The 19,928-nt window shown below is 36.9% G+C and overlaps 1 protein-coding gene across 7 annotated transcripts in view; it reads left to right on the top strand.

The window, feature by feature from the left end:
• APP (amyloid beta precursor protein) overlaps positions 1 to 19,641 on the top strand; it is a 126,314-nt gene extending 106,673 nt beyond the window's left edge. For 2 of the 7 annotated variants that reach the window (XM_088144609.1, XM_088144606.1), the window contains 4 exons: positions 4,697 to 4,750; positions 13,743 to 13,849; positions 16,091 to 16,237; positions 18,366 to 19,641. In XM_088144609.1, the coding sequence (XP_088000735.1) occupies positions 4,697 to 4,750; positions 13,743 to 13,849; positions 16,091 to 16,237; positions 18,366 to 18,467 (410 nt within the window). In that variant the 3' untranslated portion in view covers positions 18,468 to 19,641. The remainder of the gene's footprint in view (positions 1 to 4,696; positions 4,751 to 13,742; positions 13,850 to 16,090; positions 16,238 to 18,365) is intronic. The other 5 variants (XM_007430627.4, XM_007430625.4, XM_007430628.3 and 2 more) reach the window with 3 other exon arrangements.
• Positions 19,642 to 19,928: the final 287 nt, after the last annotated feature.

Here is a 19,928-nt window from a genome sequence, read left to right as displayed (position 1 = left end):
ATAAAATAACTTAAATTTGCTCTAGCATACTCTGTATTGGTGGAGATAGAGGAGTTGACTGGGTAAGGATTTTACAAAGTTAGGCCTGTGGATCCAAGGAAGTAGATAGCCACATGTGTGCTTGAACCTGTGCCTGGCCTGGCCTGGCTTTTTTAGGAAACTACAAAGGGCTGAAGGATTGGATCCAGGAAGTTGTTAATGCCTCTTATGGAAGGCATTATTCCTGTTGCTTTGAAAGATCTGGTTATGCATCCTCTCCCAGAAAATTTTGATAATTACAATGTGGTTCCAACGCTTTTTTTTAAAGACAGGTAGTTAAAAGTGGTGGGACTCCAGCTACAAACCACCCTAGAGGTAATGAGTTATTTAGAGTGGAAGTCAGGATTCATTCAACAAAAACCACCTTGATTCCCCTACTGGATTGCTTACATTGGGATATGGATGAGCATAGTACATATGGAATCCTTTTGGATCACCTGCAAGCACTAGAATTTGTGGGAATATATTGCAGTGTTTCTGTCTTTCCTGTCAGGACATTACCAGTCAGTGGTAGTACATTTACACGGGACTGCCTTTGAGGACTACCTGGAAGCTACAACTAGTGTGGTTGTCCAGCAGTTACTGACTTGTAGTGCTGTAGGGATCATCTTTCTCTCCCCTATTATTTAACATCTACATGAAGATGCTGACAGAGGTACTGGTAGTTCTCGGCTTACGACCACAATAGGGACTGGAAAATTCATTGTTAAGTGGTGTGATCATTAAACGAGGTATCATGTGACTGCACCCAATTTTACAAATATTTTTTGGAGTTGTCGTTAAGTGAATCACATGGTTCCCCGTTGATTTTGCTTGTCAGAAGCTGGCTGGGAAGGTTGCAAATGATGATCACGTGACTACCAGGATGCTGCAGTTGTTCATAAATGCATGTAAGTTGCCAAATGCCCAAATTTTGATCATGTGACCATGGGGATGCTGCAACAGTTGTAAGTGTGAGGACTGGTCATAAGCCACTGTTTTCAGCACTGTTGTAACTTCAGACAGTCACTAAACCAGTGTTTCTCAACCTTAGCAGCTTTATGATGTGTGGAGTTCAACTCCCAGAATGGCTGGCTGGGGAATTCTGGGAGTTGAACTCCACACATCTTAAAGTTGCCAAGGTTGAGAAACACTGCACTAAACGAATGGTCGTAAGTTGAGGCATACCTGTAATCTGCTTGGTTTGAGTCATGTTATCTCAGAGGTAATTTACTTGGCTTGAGATGTGACATGATGTGTTGTTAACACATCTCAAACCAAGTGGGAAAAAACAGAAATTAATTCTGGTTAGGAAGACTTCCCCTGAAGATAGATCCATGGTCCTCCTAGATACAATTGCTCCCTCAAAATCCTGGCAGAAAACCATCCAAGGAACATACCTCAAGGGGCTGATTAGTACACTTATTAGAAAGAAAGGTTAAGGTTACAACACAATAATTCCAGTTATTCCTTTACTTTCTAATGAAGCCTCTATTCCGGCAGAAAAGTCTACTTCCATTTCCTAGTGCTGTTATTGAGGGCATGAAAAGAGGGTGGAAACTTGGCACTTCTATGAAAATGGGATAAACTGCATTTGCTCATAATTTTGATAACTGCCAATCTCCTTACTAGTCTATATCCTCGTCACCTCATGGACTGACTACTGCAGTGCACTTTATGTGGGTGTGCCTTTGAAGACTCTCTGGAAGCTGCAAGTGGTACAGAATGCAGCACCTGTTTACAGAGGATGGGAGCCACCAGGGTAACATAATCTATAAAGCCCTTCTTGGCATGGTGCCTAGGTATCTGCAGGGGCACCTGCTTCAGGTAGAATTGACTTCAGATTGTTTGGCCCAGAGAAACATTCTGAGTCCCCTCTCATGAGATCAGAGGACAAGGCTAGAATATGTTACTTTTCAAATTATGGTCATCTATTTTATGTAAAATCTTATCTGAAAATCCAGGTGGCATCCTTGCTTACAGTTTTCCAGAGCAAGACTCACCACTTTGGTAGAGCTTCTGGCTGTTGAAGGGTATAGAAATCACTCTGATGCCATTTTTTAAGGGGGTATGATTTTATGGATTTTAAATAATCAGAAATCTGAATAAAGTTACCAATATAGAAATGTCATAAATAAATGAATGCAAGCCTTGTGGAATCTTCTGCAAAGCACAGGAGTTCCACTCAGTCAAGATAGATGGCACTGCCTAAAGTTGTGACAGTCAATAAACCTTTTCTGTTGTCACCTCAAAAAGGAGAAAAACAAGTACGACTCACGATTCTCAGTTACCAATGGCAACCAGGACTGCAGCGATAGCAATTGCTAAGCGATGTGGTCACATGGCATCTCGCTTTACAACCGCATGGCTTAGCGATGGAAATTCCAGTCCCAATTGTGGTTGTAAGTCAAGGACTACCTGTACTAATTACCCAGGAAAGTGATAGGAGGCTGAACAAGCATTCATTGGGAATGCTTTAATTGGATTCTTGCACTGTTCATACAGCCAGACCTAGGGCCTGTATTTAGTGCATTTATTACTTACAAAGAATTGACTTCTGATGGGAATTGAAAATCTTATTGCAAGAGACTGAAAGCCACTGTTGTGTGAGTACAAGTATGTGGTCACATACACCATACAGAGATATCAGTAGAAGATGAGAGGAGGAAGGGAAGAGAAGGGGTTGGGAAGATTAGAAATACACTGTCTCATGGGTTATGATATACAGGGACCTGTTGAGATGAAGAGGGGGAGAGTAAAGTGGACACATATCAGCCTTACCCTACTCATTCTGTCCAGATTTTAACTTATCTGAAACCCAGAAAAACCAAAATGTTCCGAATTTCAGCTTTGCCAAACCATGGCTGGTCTGAAATAGTTCAGTAGAACTTCTGGAATGTGGTTCCAAATTCAGAATAAAACTTTATTTATTTCCCCCTCCTGTTAACAGCTCTGTGATTATGTATTTATTTTGTCAATCTATATGGCTGCCCAACTAGCAATATGGAATATTTTTAAAAAATAGATCAATAAGATAAAAACCCATACACAAAAAGAACATAGCACGACCAAGGCTATGATCATTCAATTTTTAAAGAGTTACAAATGGGCTCATCCTTTGCCCTAGCCCAATGCCCAGTAGAAAGGCTAGATCTTTAAGGCTTTGTGGAGGGCCAGGTTTGGGGCCATCCAAATCCCTGAGGAGTGTGCTGTTCCAAAGGGCAGGCTCTGTGACAGAAAAAGCACCCCACCTCCTGGGTCCTGCTGGAGAGCACAGTTTTAAAACTGATTTTCTATTGAAAGTAACAGATAACATGATTTTTAGTACTTATTCTAAATTTATTGTACTTTTCTTATTCTTGTAATTGCTGCCTGGTATTGTTGATTTTTCTATTGTCTACTTTTCATAAAATGTAGCTTTTTTATTGATTATGTGCCATGGAGTTGGAATCAACTCTTAGTGACCATATAGATAAATTTTCTCCATGACGATCTGTCTCTAATTTGGTCCTTCAGGCCATCCAATGGCACACCCATTGTCACTGTAACTGAGTCCATCCACCTTGTTGCTGGTTGTCCTATACTCTTTCCTTCTATCTTTCCCAGCATTAGATCCTTCTCCAGAGGGCTGGGTCTTTGCATAATATGTCTGAAGTAGGATAATTTGAGCCTGGTCATTTGTGCCTCGAGTGAGAACTCTCAGTTAATTAAATCAAATACCGTTTGTTATGTTGAAAATAGTAAATTTGCATGTGCTCATAAATGTCTACCATGCTCTAGTATCCCTACATAATTCATAAGAATGTAGGCATTATTGAACTAAATATTAAACTTGGCTGGTATGCAGGTGACTGCTTGGCAGGCAAGCTGAGGAACAGATTTCAAAGCAGAGACTAACATATATGACTACAATTTTTTATAAAGAACTTTCAAGATACTCTAGGACAGCTTTTTCCAATCGAATGCCTTTCAAATATGTTGGATGGCAATTCTCGTAATTTCTGATTTGGCTTAAAAATAATGGGAGTTGTGACCCAACATGCATAGAAAGCATCAGGATTGTTTTCTAAAACATTGTTTTAGATTTTTTTTTTTTTTAAGTGACACAGAATATTGGTTTTGAAAAGATTAATGATAAGCTCTTGGGCTTCCTTCAGTTATTCTGTTACAAGCTAGATTGCAGCATAATTGTTTTGAGATTTGTGATAGTGTTTCATGATGTTGATGATGATAACAAGAGCAGCATAACTTCTAAAGGACAAGAAAAATGGAGGTAATAAGAACTGCTATTAAATAAGTGGTACGTGTTTACTTGTGATATTTATGTTGTCAGTTTTTAAAAAAACAGGATATTTTATTTTACCTTGGAATCACAGAATTATTTTTTTTATTATTTTGCTAACTTGTAACAGCTAGAAATGGATTACAGTAACATGTCAGTTGCACATATGCATTTAGTTTGAAAATGTTCTTGTTTCTTTCTTTTTGTTTTCAGGATTAACTTAAAGCAGATCTTTTTTCCCAGCTCTTGCTTTTGTAACTTCATTTATGGCATATATCTTTCCTGCACTGTCCCAATCAAAACCATAGGCAACTTGTTTTTGAAGTTTTTGTTTATTTCTTTTTATTTGCTCTTTATCTTTCCTTTTTATTTATTTCTTTGGCTGCACATACCCAGTTGAGCCTGTTGATGCCCGCCCAGCTGCAGACAGAGGACTCACCACACGACCAGGTATATAATTTGCATGGCTTTTATCTAACCTGTGTTGTCCTGCATGTCTGTATTTGGCTTGAGCTGAAGGAATCATCTTTTCTTTGTCATATTTCTCTGCTGAGCATTTCTGTCTTTGCATAGGCATGGTTTAAAAACAGTAACACTCAAACAAAATAATCTTGCTTAAATATTTCCATTGACCCAATTATGTATATCAAGAATATGATGAAATTAAAAGCAGAGTGACTGGATGGTTTAGGAAGTTGTGGCTCCTATTTAGGGTCCCCCCCCCCAATATCTTAAACATTCAGCAGCATCTATTTGATATTCAAATTATGTGGTATTTCACGATACAATTTTATGCATGAAACATAAAAGTTTGATAAGATATGTGGGCTTTAAAAAATGCCATCTATTCAGTCCAAAATGCAAAAATCGTTATAAGCTACGTTTTCTAGACTGCCTCTAGAAAATTAATTCTCCCTTCAATTACTATATAATGTAATTTATCCATCCTACCATATTTTTAATCAAAGTAATTAAACACTGGTAAATAGCACTTTCCCCTTCTTTCATGAGTGTAACTGGAGTATAATTTCACAAGTGAGTATATATGTGTATAGAATTAGTGCGCTATGGAGGCATTTATTTTTGTGTATAATAAACATTAAAATAGCTTGTTCACTAATAAGTCACTTGGGCACAGTATCATATAAGGTAAACATATGACACTGTTCTGTAGTTCCCAAAACATTTGTTTGTACAGGTAGTCCCCAGTTTAAGAATGGGTTCCTTTCCCAAGGTCTGTCCTTAAGTGAAATTTGTATGTAAGCCGGAACAGTATTATTGTATAATACTGTATAAGTAGTATTGTATAATTAACTCAAACCATTGTGTGTATAACTTGAATCATTGTGTATTTAATTCAAATTTTGCTACAATAGGCTTCATTCTTAACTATGGGTCATCCTTAAACTGGGCATTCTTAACCCCGGGGACTACCTGTATTTTCATTTTATTGTGTATATTGCTAAGACTGTAAGTGAAGAAAATGTAATGAATTTCTTTTGAAGCAACAACAAATTAATATTTAATATTAATTGTTGCTCAATGCAACAGTTAAAAATAAAGAAAATAGTTCAAAATAAATAATCACCAAAGATTCCCCTTGGCTTACAGAAGACAGCTACAAATCTCTTCCACATGTTATTAGATTGAACTTGTCCACTAACTTTTATTTCTTTGCTTTCCAGTCCACTATAAACAGGCCTACTGAAATGTTCAACAAATCTTAATAAAATATCTGCAATAGTGTAGATTGGAAGGAGGGATATCAGTTTCCTCAGGTCAACAACTAGTTTAAATAATTGCTTTTAAAATAGCTTGTTGTTTTACATGGCTCTCTTTTTCACAGCAACCATATCCAGTCACCAATTACAGGAATTTAGAATGAATGTGGCATCTTTATTGTTCTTGACAAAGTTGTATAAATCAAATTTTGTTAACACTACAAATATTTTAAAAATAAATAAGCGACTCATTATTTTCTATCTAAAATGAAACCTGTTCAAAAACTCATCTGCTGAGCCTGTAATTTCTTCTTGGCTTTAATCACTCTCATATATTATAAGCTAAAGAAATCAATTTTCATGCCCCTTCATTTTCTCAAGGAAGAATCTCTGGGGCTAGGGATGGGGATAAAAAAATTGACAGTCCACTCAATGAAATACCTTCTGTAATGTAACAAGATAAGTTTGGTTCTTGAAATTGCCCTGTTAAAAATCTCATTATCCTGTGACAGTTAATTATTACTGCTGGACTGTATGCTAAAACTTTTAATGTGGTTACTCAGTAACCCTTATTGATCCTATAGAAAATTTGTACTATTTGAAGGCTGGCATAAGGATTTATTGCTCTAAGCTCAAATACATTTATAATGCTAATTATGAAATTACACCCTCTCCTTGTTTAGCGACTGCAATCCGTTGCAGTGTCTTTGTCATTAAGTGAAATGTCACTAAATGAACATGTGGCTGAGAGAGAGAGATGCTGAGAAGGTCACTGGCTGCGGCTCTCTAATTCAAATAAAGTTCTCTTGTATTGTGTCCTGTGCCAGATCTGGTTTTTTCCCCCCTTTTTTTGTCCTCTCACAGGGCAGAGAGATTGCTTAAACAAGCAATCTGTTCCTAGCTGCTTTTTTCCACAGTGCAGCGCTTCCCTAAAAAGTGCTAACTGCAAGTTAACAAGCTCAGCAATGTGACCTTAATTAGTTGATTAAAACCCTCCAGCTGACTCCACTGCTGAGTGATTAAGTTTCATACTGAATGCTTTTGTTCTCAGGTGCGCAAAATTTGGTTGTAAATACATGCATTGGTCAGAAAATGATTTTTTTAAAAAAAAAATTACAGTTGTATTTGCAAATGGTCACTAACTGATATAGTCGCTAAACAAGGAGTGGCTGTAATTTCAAAAGTTGCTTCTAAATATTGTCTCAAAAAGTGAATTTTAAGAAATGTATTGACCTGCATCTCAAAAGTACACTAATGTGAAGTGTAATTAATTTATTTGTTAGATTTATATTTTACTCCAGGAGTAAAATCGAGTAAATGGTCCATGGCATGTATATAGCACTCCCCCATCTAGTTTTCCCCACAACTCTGTGAGATAGGCTAGTAATTTAAATAACAAGTCATTGAAGGAATTGATGTCTTCAGTAGTAGTATAGGTATGAATCCCTAAACAGATTTCACACTTGAATATAATGTTCAAATTAAGGTAGTAACTCAGTGTTGAATCTGTTTCTCCACTGTTAAACTTGAGCATCTAGCTTTCACTACAGATAAGCACAGAAAAGTGTGAATTAATTTAGCAAATACATTCTTCTTAGTCTGACAGCTGTGTATGTTCATCACACAGGAATAAAATGGAAAGTGTGAACTTTTGCAAATTGTACTGTCATCCAGATTGTGTGGATATTAACACATACTGGCATATTACTACTGTCCATGAACAATTGAGCATTTATACTGATACAGAGCAAGAAGAAAACTGCTAACCACTAGTTTTTCCTAAACTTACCGAAAGATTGACAGATACCCATACTTCCCAGTCTATTATGCAACCAGCAAGATTTTATATCCAACACTAATACATTTTATGGCATAAGTCGCCACAGCCTGGGCTCATTGTTTTTCAAGCGATAGACCTGTTGTAGCCTGCTTGTGGCATCAATTCCCTAGCAAATTTTCATATATTTGCTTTATTAAAACAGATTATAAGGGACAATATTTGAAGGAAACTGTAATTTTGTTGTTGTTTAGAAACTGCAGCTCTACATACTAATTGTTGTTATTTTATGAATCCGGGACAGAGCAATTCTGAAATTAAGTCAGAGTGCTCTCACAAGTCCAGGCCTTGCTTGCAACAAATCACCTAGGGAGAAATGAGAAAAAAAGCTGTATATATCTTCTTCAGGAAAAAAATTGCTGTTTAAATAACATTATTTTTATAATGGTTGGTTGCATAGTCAGCCAGATGTTTAGACTGGATTTGGCATTTTTATCCACCTATCAAGTCCTTCCCAAGGACCTGGGATAGGCAGATGTTGTTTGATGGTGTTAAAAATATCCTCGCAGGATGTAAGCTGTTCCAAGTAAAGCTGCCTTTTGCAATTGATTGATGGTGATTTTGTCAATGACGATGGTGTTCAAGTGGTGCTCCAGATGTTTTTGGATTGCACCTAATGTGCCTATTACTATTGGTACTATCTTTGCTTTCTTATGCTACAGTTCTACTTCTTTTGCAGGTCTTTATATTTTGTGATTTTCTCCAGTTCTTTCTCTTCTATTCTCCTGTCTCCAGGTATTCCAATGTCCACTATCCAGACCTTTTTGTCTTTCTTATCAACAATTGTTAAGTCTGGGGTGTTGTGTGGCAGGTGCTTTTCTGCCTGAATTCTAAAATCCCAGAGCACTTTAACTTCTTCATTTTCTATTACTTTGTTTTGTGGTCCCACCAGTTCTTGCTTGCAGGCAAATGGTATTTCTTTCAGATATTCCAATGCACCATTGTTGCTACTTTGTCATGCTGTTGTTTGTAGTCAGTCTGTGTGATCTTCTTGCAGCAGCTGACTAGGTGGTCCACTGTTTCTTCAGCTTCCTTGCAGAGGTGGCATTTGCTGTCTGTTGCTGTCTTCTCAATTCTGGCTTTATATGCATCTGTTCTTAAGGCTTGGTCTTGTGCAGCCAGAATCAGCCTCTCTGTCTCTTTCTTCAACTTTCCTGCTCTTAGCCATTGCCAGGTCTTGTTATCTGCTTTACCTGCTAGCTGTTTTATGTACTGACCATGTAATACTTTTCCTTGCCATGTCTCTTTTCTTCATTTGGTCTTTCTTATAGGCCAGCTTGGTTTCTTTGGTATTCAGTAAGCCTTCTTACTATACTAGCTTCAGTGCATCTTCTTCACTGTCCTTCACGTATTCATCTAATGCCCTTTTTTTCTTCTTCAACTGTGTGGTGTACTTGCAACATTCCTCACCCACCTATGCTCCTTGGTAAGTAGAGACTCTCAACATCGCTGCGTGGATGAAGGGCATGATTCATTGTCATTATTTTCTCATGATCTTCCTCATCCAGACTCTTGATGTCATTTCCATAGGGCATTTTGATTCCTTCATTTTTCACTATTTATCCCCTGTTGACGGTAAGGCACATTTTGTCCAGTCCAAACTTCATTGCAGTATCTTGGCTGTATATTTGGACAGTGTTGAGCAGCGATTCCATTTCAGATGGTGTTTTTCCTTACAGCTCCAGATCGTCCATGTAAAGGAGGTGGAATAGCCTAGCAGATGTTTTTGATGTTTGATAGCCATGGCCTCACTTGTCCAGGATTGTTGACAGAGGAATCAATGCCATGACAAGCTTCTGAAGTTTCTACAAAATCCTGTTATTTCTAGGCATATCCAATCATATGGCAGGGAGTCAGATACCTTCTTGTAATCAATCCAAGCTACATTCAAGTTGGTTTTCCTTCTCTTACAGTTTTCCAAAATTATCTTGTCAATTAGGAGCTGATCTTTTGTTCGTGTGCTATTTGGGCAGTTTCCTTTCTGCTCAGATGGAAAGAGCTTGTTTTGAACTAGATGCTGCTGGACTGCATCAGCTACCATAGCAGTCACCAAATTCAAAGTTGTTGGTAAGCAGGTAATTGGCCTGTAATTGCTGGTACTGCCCCTTTTGTTGGATCTTTCATTATCAGGTACGTTTGGCCAGATGTTAACCAATCTTCAATTTCACCTCCTTGCAGTATGTTGTTAAACTGCTTGGGAAAGAGTGGGTGCAGACCAGTCAGATGTTTCAGCCAAAAACCATGCAGTTCATCTTTACCTGGTGCTGACCAATTCTTGATCTTCCTTGCCCTTTTCTTTACCATTTCTGCTGTTATTACAAATTCTTTCATTTCAGATTATCATCATCGTCGTCATCATCATCATCATCATCATCATCATCATCATCATCATCATCATCATCCACCTCCTTTATCCAAGCTGCATTCTTGTTGTATTTCTTTGGGTTGTCCCATAGCTGCTCCAAGAATTGCACTGTTTCTTCTTTGTCAGGTGTTGACTGGTTCATTGCAGTCTTTCCATTGATGGATTGGTAGAAACATTTCTGATTCAAATGAAATTGGAGATTCTGCCTAGAGTGTACAAAGCTTCATATCTGCTGATCTTCTTGGCTATGGCTGTTATTTGCTGCTTTATTATTTCCAGTGCTTCTTTGGTCTTCCTTGTTTCTAGGTGCTATTTCTTGATCAGGTATTCTTTAGTCTTCTTGTTCTTCAGCTTCTTTTCTTTCATTTGTTCTAGCTTGCTTGCATCTGATCTGAGTGTGCTGATCATGTTTTTCAACCTAATCTTCCATTTTGGCAGTGCACTGTTTGGTTCTTTTTTTTGTTTGCAGCCAAGGTATTCAGTTATAACTGCAGCTGTGCTGTACATCAGTTGGTTTCTTTCTTGCAGTGAGCTGGTGCTTATATTTGATATTACACTATTGGCATATTTTAATAATTGGGCTAGCTGTTTCTTTGTAACAAGCTTCAATGCAGACAAGCTTATTCTGTTGTTTTTGTGCTGTTCTAGATGCTCAGTGATTCTTTGTTTCAGTTACTCTTGTTTTTTGGTTAGAGGGCTTTGTTCTTTCTGAGGAGAAGGCAAAGCAGAGGGTGCCTGCTTTGGAAATGAAAATGATTCAATAGCTATGCTGGCTTCCTCTATTGTCAAATCCCCCTGGTTTGTCTCTATAGACTGAGCTACTTCTGGCAAGGATTTGAATTCTTTGCCCTGAATAAACCTTTGCAGTTCTTTCAATCCTACTTCTGTGAATACTTTATTTCATATTATAAATCAACATTGATGTGCTAGCCTCTGTTCTGTTATTTTCTATTCTGGATGTTGTTCTTTCCAGAAGTGGTGCATTCTTTTCAGATATCCTCTTCTCATTGGACTTGATTTGTAATAACAGATCATTATTTCTTTGTTTTCAGTTTTCGTATATTTGTGACGGGTAAAAAACTTTTCTTCCAGTTGTCCTGCAGCTTCTGGCCCTGGTTGCTCAGCCAAAGGTCCTGAGTCCTGTAGCCCACTTGTCACCAGATGTCCAGGAATAAGAACACCTAACACAGTCCTTGTTGACCTGGGCAATGACCAAACTGGTATAGGTTTCTGTAAATTCTGTCTCACCATATTGTTTATGGGAGAGGCACTCTTTGTCTGGCTCCTCTAATGAGACCTGTCCAGTATGGTTGAACCTCTAGCATAGCTCTCATCCTCCTTGGAGCATGCAAGCCCTACAACCACGTCAAGGTAGTGCCTCACTGGATTATTGTTGTTGTTGTTGTTGTTGTTGTTTCAGGAGCATGGTTAAGGGCTTCTACTCCAGCCTCATCCAATCCCAAAATATCATTATTTTGCAACCTTTAATACACTTGGCTATGGAGGCTGGAAAAGAACCTAGTATAGATTCCTCTGTAGGCAGATGGCACAAATACTGATAAAATCTCCCACTCAGATAAATAAAATCATTATTTCTTTAATTACATATTTCTTATTTTATTAATCACAACTATAAGGCCATAGTTTTATTTTGTTCCTTCCATAAGGATGAAGATAAGGATGGCCTTTTCTGAAATCAAGACAGCCTAGCCTTGAGAAGTCCTTAAAAGAGTCTTGCCAGAACCTGGAGAGGGGATCAGCAACTATTTCAGGTGGTGGATCCCAAAAGTAAAAATAAAGGACAAAATTTATGAGATTGATACATCTCATGAGATTTGAGCATACTTACCCCTGATGGTGATAAAATATCACATGTAAATATTGAAATGTCTTGTTGCCCCAACATTATTGAGATTTAGGAAAGCAATCAAACCTGATTATTTCAACAGATCTAAGTGAGAGTTAGCTTGAGAAAACGTGTAAAAGTATACAATTGGTATTATATTATTCCTTGAGATAGGAATGTTGTAATATTTATTGCTTGGCTATTTCTGCTATTTTAACGTTATTTATGTATGTTAGGATTGTAAGCTGATCAGAGTCAGTTGATGTAAGCTTAGTTAAATAAATACATAAATAAATGGCAATCTTGCTAATATTCACCCATTTTCTTTTAAAATATTAATTTTTATTAAATTTTGCAGTACTATGGGCACCATGTAGCTCATTCCAGTTTTGTCTAAAGAGTTGAAGTTACCTAAATACTAATTTAAATGATAATTAAATATCAGAATATATTAGCAATGATCATTTGGCTGAGAAACATATAAACCAGCATTTTACAATTGTACAAATCTATAGCTTTAGGGCCTGATCATCCAACATTTCCCTTTTTCCCAATGAGCCAAAAATGCTATTTTGGACTTGCACTTTGAGAAATGAAAGAATATTCAGGATGTAGCTGCAACCAAGATTCTCTCTTGATGTTAGTGTAAGTTATCTCAATGGGCTAGTTCAAACAGTGAGACATAGCAGTCTCAGCTACTAAGGAATAAGAATCATGCCTTCAAACTTGCTCCAACTCAATTTCCCTCTCATGTCAGCATCAGTGTCTACATCATGGTTAATTTTAATGCATTTTCTATTAGCATATAATAAGAAAACTAGTTTCCTACTAAGACTGGAAAGTTGTATGTTTGAAACATAACAAAAATACAACTTAAAATAATGACAGTTCAACTACTGAAGTTAATACGTTCAGGCATGACTGTAGTTCCTAATGGAATAAACCAAGTTGAGATTACAACCTTCACTAAACTTAATAAGAGTTAAACAGAAACCATTTTTTTGTGCAATCCTACATTTGTTTGTTTGAAGATTTAGGTTGATGGCAAGTAGACTTATTTTCAGGGATGGAAGTATTTCATGCAGTTCCTGTAATGCTCCCATACTCCATCACAGTAACTGCCTTGAAGAGATGGGTAATTCCCTCAAACTGCCATGAAGAAAATGCAGAAAAGGAACATTATCAGGGACTGAATTCTGCATCAGTTGTTTTGGGGTGCTCTCAATTGTATATGATGGGTAATAGGAAAGACATAAAGCATTGCTAAAATATTTTTGGAAAGTGGAGACCCCCAACATGTTAGTTGAAGGGGAACAAAAGCTGAAGTCCCCAACATATGAGGGAAGCAAAAGGTGGAAAAGGCTGATGAAGAAATTTGCAAATTAATATTCAATTATCCTTCCTATTGTCAAAGTCTCCACGGATCTATGAAGCTGTTGGTAAGTTTACTTGGCCTCTTTTTCCTCTGAGACTGTTGGTAGTCTCTAAATTACTAGTGTAGTCTGTTGCCTTGTTTCACTATTTTTCTGTTTAACTCAAATTACTTTTTACTATCTAATTTTTAATTTGTGAATCTTAATATTTTTCTGTTGGCAGCTCTGGTGGATGGTGTTCATATAACTATTTTTAAAAGTTTGCTTTTACTCACTTCTTGTTTTTTGGGATTAATACAGGCTCTGGATTAACCAATGTTAAAACAGAAGAAACCTCAGAATTAAAGATGGATGCAGAATACAGACATGATTCAGGATATGAAGTACATCATCAGAAACTGGCGAGTGTAATCTCCATTCTTAGATTCGATATTTGTTTGTTTGTTTGTCACATTTATATAGCCACCCATCTCACACAAAGTGGCTCTTGGCAGCATACCACAGTTGTTAAATTAAACAATAGTTTAATAGTTATTACTGTTGTTGCATTGCTAAATTTGTTTATGAACATATTCATATAAATCTCTTTAGGGTGCTGTCCTGTGATTAATGAAATCTTGATCCTGAGAAACCATATTATCTTTCTTTCAGTGTCAGTAAAATATTTTGCAAGCACTTTTTTATATTATTATATTATATTTTTATGTGTGCATGTATATATATATAACTTCTTTGGTAAATTATTATAAATACAGGTGGTCCTCATTTAATGACCACTTGTTCAGCAATCATTCGAACTTACAATAGCTCTGATGAGTGGTAGGTATGACTAGACCTCGTAGTTACGGCCAGCACAGCATCCTCACAGTCACGTGATTGTGATCCGGACACCTTGGCACCCAACTCACGATTACCACATCACAGTGTCTCACAGTCACATGATAGTGATTTCAACCTTCACTGCTGGATTCCCACTAGAAAAGTCAATGGGGAAGCCAACAGGAAGTCAGAAGTTGTGATCAAGTGAGCTCCTCACGTAACGACCCACACAATCCTCACTTAGCAAAGGCAACTGGGACTGCCAGAACTGCCATCACTAAGCGGTGCAGTCATGTGGTTTTTTGACTTATAACTGTGTTGCTTAACAACAGAGTTCCTGGTCCCAGTTACTGTACGTAAGTGAGGACTACCTGTAAAACCTTTCTATAGTGCATGGCTAAAGAAAAGAACCACAAAAAGAAGTAAGCAGTGGACATAGATGGATTCTGTATTCTTCAGCATAGTATTTGATTTGCTTCTTAAATTGGCCACTGTCATATTTCCCATCTCCATTGTATGTGAGTGAGCAGATGGCCATTTAAATGAGACGGGTCTCCTGCTGTCCCTTCTAGTTTGCTCCATACAGCAGGGTTTATTGATCTTAAAAATTTAGGTTTAATGAGATTTGAACTCATAGCATGTCTTTCTTGCAACTCAGGCATAACAGTAGGAAAGAGAAAAGAGAGGTACCAGAACCATAAAAAATTCAGAAGGAGAAAAATGGGAAGTGACTCTAAGTCCTTTACTTGAAAAATAAAAATTAAATACTGCGTCTTTACCTTTTTAAACTGCAATTTCTTATTTGTTTTCAACACTTTGGTTTTTGGTTTTGTTCTACCTTTGTTTTATTGAAGCATAGTTCTTTTCTAATCCTTAAAGTCATGTGAAAGAGAAAGTACACCCTCTTTGAGTTCTATGTATCTGGATCTAGTTTTTTTCTTCAGCTGCTCAATCTGTTCTAGTTATTAAATAAGTAATGATATACAATATTAATCTTTGTGGAAAACATTGATGAGGTGAAATATTGTCAAAAATTAAAAATTACATAAGAACCATATTTGCATCAAAATTTAAATAATAAGCTCATTAAAAAAAAGATACTTCATCTATTTGAAGCTAATAATCGTGGATTCTCAGGGCTAAAGAGAAGAGTCCAAACTACATTGAATTTGAATCTACTTTTGGAGGGTCTAGCCTGCAAGGCTCACAAGAATTAAATATATATTTGTGAAATTCTTGAGGAAGGATTTGTTTTGTGGCGCCAAAATGAGCAGAGAAAGATTTTCCTTATATTCTTTAATTATTCTGTAGGTTATATGCCGAGGAAACAGAGAATTGAAAAGTATCTGTCTGATAAAAGGGGTCATTTTTTTTTTATCCTTTTAACTATGATAAAATTAGTTTGCCTTAAAATGCCACTTTTTTTTATTAACGTAATGATCATCCATCTGAGGATTTGGAATTCCTCAGTATTCATTCCACTATCTCAGTCTATTTGGTAAACTCCTGCAGGGAGGCCTTTTTACAAGCCCTACCAATTATTCTTCAGAGAGGCTTTGCGAGTGCCTACGGAACTCACTGCCTGATGCTTGCTTTCCTAGATTACAAGAGCATCGTATGATAAATAATAAGTGCTCTTGACTTTAAAATATGAGAATCAGATCATGATAATTTGCCTCAGGAAACAACATTTAAGTATTTAGTTTGAACTTGTTCACTTTGTAGAAAGTACTGGATTATACATTGCAGATGCATCACTTTGCACAGTTAAAAAATACATTGGAAACATGTTATCTTCTAATTCGATAATTCATTATTTTTATGTTTAGGTATTCTTTGCTGAAGATGTAGGTTCAAATAAAGGTGCCATCATTGGACTAATGGTAGGGGGTGTTGTCATTGCAACAGTCATTGTTATCACTTTAGTGATGCTAAAGAAGAAACAGTATACATCTATCCATCATGGTGTAGTGGAGGTGAGTGAAACTAATAAATATTATTCCATAAATGATTTCAGAAGCAGACAATACATCTGTGTAGCTTCAATGTATTTAAAATAATGGTGTTAACTGCCTGTATGATATGAGATGTGAGTGTCAACTATATTCTTAATATTCTAATTTTTTAATATATGAGTCAGTTTCTCCAAGTAAAATCCCTGAGATATATTGGATATATAGATCTGTGCTCCAAAAGAATGGTTAAATTGAGATTTCAGTTATAATAAACATTTCTTTATGCCAGCCATGTAACAGCATGGAATAGATTGTATATCTCGGAAGTCTCAAGGTATTAAAAGGTATATGTCACCATTTTTGAAAGTATGAAATTATAGAATGTTTAAGCTGTGGACCAAAGCACTGACTGTATCATCTTTCTACATAGTGTCTATTGGGAACCAAAACATAGTGAATGACAGCTGTGATGCTCTCCAGATCCAATCCTCACTTGAATGATTTGAATGACTATTGTAGCAGGATTGAACATTCATCTGCTTTTTAAACAGCTTAAACAAATGTTAAATAAACAATGCTTTATACAGTATTTCTTATATCTAGAAGTATTATTTTGATGCCCCAATATAAAGTTGGGGAGAAGGACAGATTCATCATTCCCTGTTAACCAGTGGAAGCTCTGATACTTTCATGATTGTTAGTAATCATGAAAATAACAATAATAACAATAATACAATCCCACAGTGTTTGTAATGTTAAAAAAAAAACAGTAGTTCAAAATAACAAGTAAATCAGTGACACATCTAAAATACTTTGGTTCATTTTGCCTTCTGTTCTCCAATAACAATAATATATTATCTTTATCGAAAGTATCAGAGTATCATGCCAGCCTATACTATAAACAAATTGATTAAACTGTGTGAGTATCATAACAAGTAAGCAATTATATGACAAGACATTTAAGGATCTTTTATGCAATGTCAGAGCATGCAGTAATGAAGGCCCTGCTTCACAAGCAGGAACACAGTCAGTCCTGTTCTAACTAATAAGTACGAGCCCATGTTTGGAAGCATAAATAGTTCTCTGCATTTATTGTGTCTGTGGAGTCCTAACAGCATTATTTATAGTGACCCATTCCCTTTTGGGTTATGGGATAGTGAAAGATCCTCCTACTTGTTGTTATGAGCAGTTTGCCAGACACTTTGAGAACAAAATTGTTCATATTCATGTTAAGCTGAATGGGCAGAGTCTCATGACAAGACAGAAATGATAACTTGCGAGTCCAGCTTGGACTCCTTTGTGCCTGTGATGCCTAAAGATGTTGACAGGATCCTCTGTGGGATATGCTCAATGACTTGCAAGTTAGGTTCTTTCCCCCTTGGATGGTACAGGTGTCCAGAAAGGGCATGAGAACAGAGAGTGGCATAGGGACTCTTGCGGTAATGCTGCCTGCTTTAAAGGAGATGGTAATGTGCCACCTTCTCAAAAAAAACATATCTTGACCCAGCTATCTTAGATATTATCACCCAGCCTCCAACCAAGTTTTCTTGGCAAGATTGTTGAAAGGGGATTGACCCTTAACTACAGAGATCCTGGATGTGATAGATTATCTGGATCCCTTAGAATTGGGTTTCAAGCTTGGGCATAGGAAGGCGACCTCACTGATGGCTTTTGTGGATAACCTGCAGTGGCATTTGGAGGAGGATAGTGCACCACTTCTTCTCCAGTTAGATCTCTCAACAGCACGCAGTGCCAACAATCATGGCATCCTTTTGAGCCATATGAAAGGCTTGGAAATTGGAGGCACTGTTTTGTAATGGTTCTGTTCCTTCCAGATTGGGCAATTCCAATCAGTGTTGTTGGGAGTGAAGAGGTTACATTCTGCATAGCAGCCCCCTCATTCTGGAAAAGCATACCCTCCCCAAGATCAGATTGGCCCCCACCCTTTTGCCCTTCAAGCAACCGATGAAGGTTTTAATAAGGCAGTAACAGATTTTAACTTACATTTAATTATATTTATGGACAATTTTAGCTCTGCATAGCTAGAGTTATACAAGTAGGGGGAATACCAGTGCTGGGAATGAATAAATAAGCAATTGTGAGCTATACATGTTTGGCTTTGACTGTGTTCTCCTTTGGCCTGCTTTAGGTGGATGCTGCAGTGACACCAGAGGAGCGCCACCTTTCTAAGATGCAACAAAATGGCTATGAAAACCCAACTTACAAGTTCTTTGAACAAATGCAGAACTAGAACACCATAGCAACCTCATGAATTGGACAGCAAAGTGATTGCTTCACTGCCCATCGATGTTCAGCTGAAAGTAATATGGAAATAAGCAAACAAAACAAAATAATAATGTTTTATTATTTACTCATTATCGCCTTTTGACAGCTGTGCTGTAACACAAGTAGATGCCTGAACTTGAATTATAAAATCAGTAATGTATTCTCTTTCTTGACATTTCAGTCTTTACACTACATTATTAATGAATGTTTTTGTGTACTGTAAAGTTAGCTGTACTTAACTAGTGCATGAATAGATTATTTCCTGATTATTTATCATACAGCTCCTTTAGCCAGTTGTATATTATTCTTGTGATTTGTGATGAACAAAAAATTAAGTCCTAATTGAAATATACTTTAAGAATTGATGGGGGATGCTTTTTGTGTATGTGGGGTTGAGCTGCTTCTCTTTGCTGAGTTTTCCTTTTTCTGCTTACTATGCATTTTAAAGACAAAAGGTTTTGGATTTTTTTTAGAAAAGTATTCCAGATGAGTTGAGATTATTTTCCTCTGCAGTTGCATTTTATTGTACAGATTGTTGCTTCTGCTGCACTAGTGATGTAGAAAATCATGGGAATACACATTTGTTTCTTTGTGCCTGTTTTATGTGCACACCTTTAGGCATTGAGGGAGTAAAGTTTTTTCCATGTATCTTTTCATCTTAAAAAAAAAAGAAGAAAAAGTATCATCCCTGTTAATCACGAGCACTTTTATACCAGGGCAGGGTGCAGGGGAGGGGTGGGGAAAATGCCTGCTGATTTAAAAAATTAATAGGGAGCCTACAAATGTTTCTGCAGGATAATATATAGAATTGTTGCTTATGAATTGATAGCTTTCTACACTGTGTTACATAAATAAATTACAAATAAAACCATTGGGCAAGAGTTTTATTTGGATGGAGAAGTTACATTTTGGGAGGGATGACTTTAATAGTAACCATCAAGTAGTAGGTTGGGGACGGGGTATTTAGTTCTTTTTCTCCCCCAAAAGACATGATTCATAGAATTTCCCCTTTAAATACAATAGATAAAAATAGCAGTGGGTGAGAGGGTTGTTTGCCTTGGCATGCCTTCCCTCTAAAATGTCTCTTTTTTCAGTTTGTATAATAGTGTTTTAATGTAAATAAATACATTCCTGGAGGAGTTTCATTGTATTAGTGTGATTCTGTGCTAGCTGTCCTGTGTTACCTGCTTGACTGTACATTTTGTTCCACAAAGAATACTCAAGCGTCCCTGGTAAATACTGAATGTGGGAAGCTGTCCCTCACAATATTTTAATGTAGCAAGCTTTGTTTAATGCTATTATACCCAACTGAGCTCAGTGGGATTTACTTCTGAATAAATGTACTATTAGATATTGAAATCTATCAAAAATTTCAAGGTGGATTACCTTCTGGCAGTAAGGACATTTGAGGAAGCAGAGGATTGAC

The sequence above is a fragment of the Python bivittatus genome, unplaced genomic scaffold, assembly GCF_059951505.1.
Source record: "Python bivittatus isolate LINGU-HERP-01145 unplaced genomic scaffold, Pbiv_v1 ctg000350_np1212, whole genome shotgun sequence".
Classification (NCBI taxonomy): Eukaryota; Metazoa; Chordata; class Lepidosauria; order Squamata; family Pythonidae; genus Python; species Python bivittatus.
Note: the sequence above shows the minus strand (reverse complement) of the source record. Positions and strands in the feature narration are given on the sequence as shown.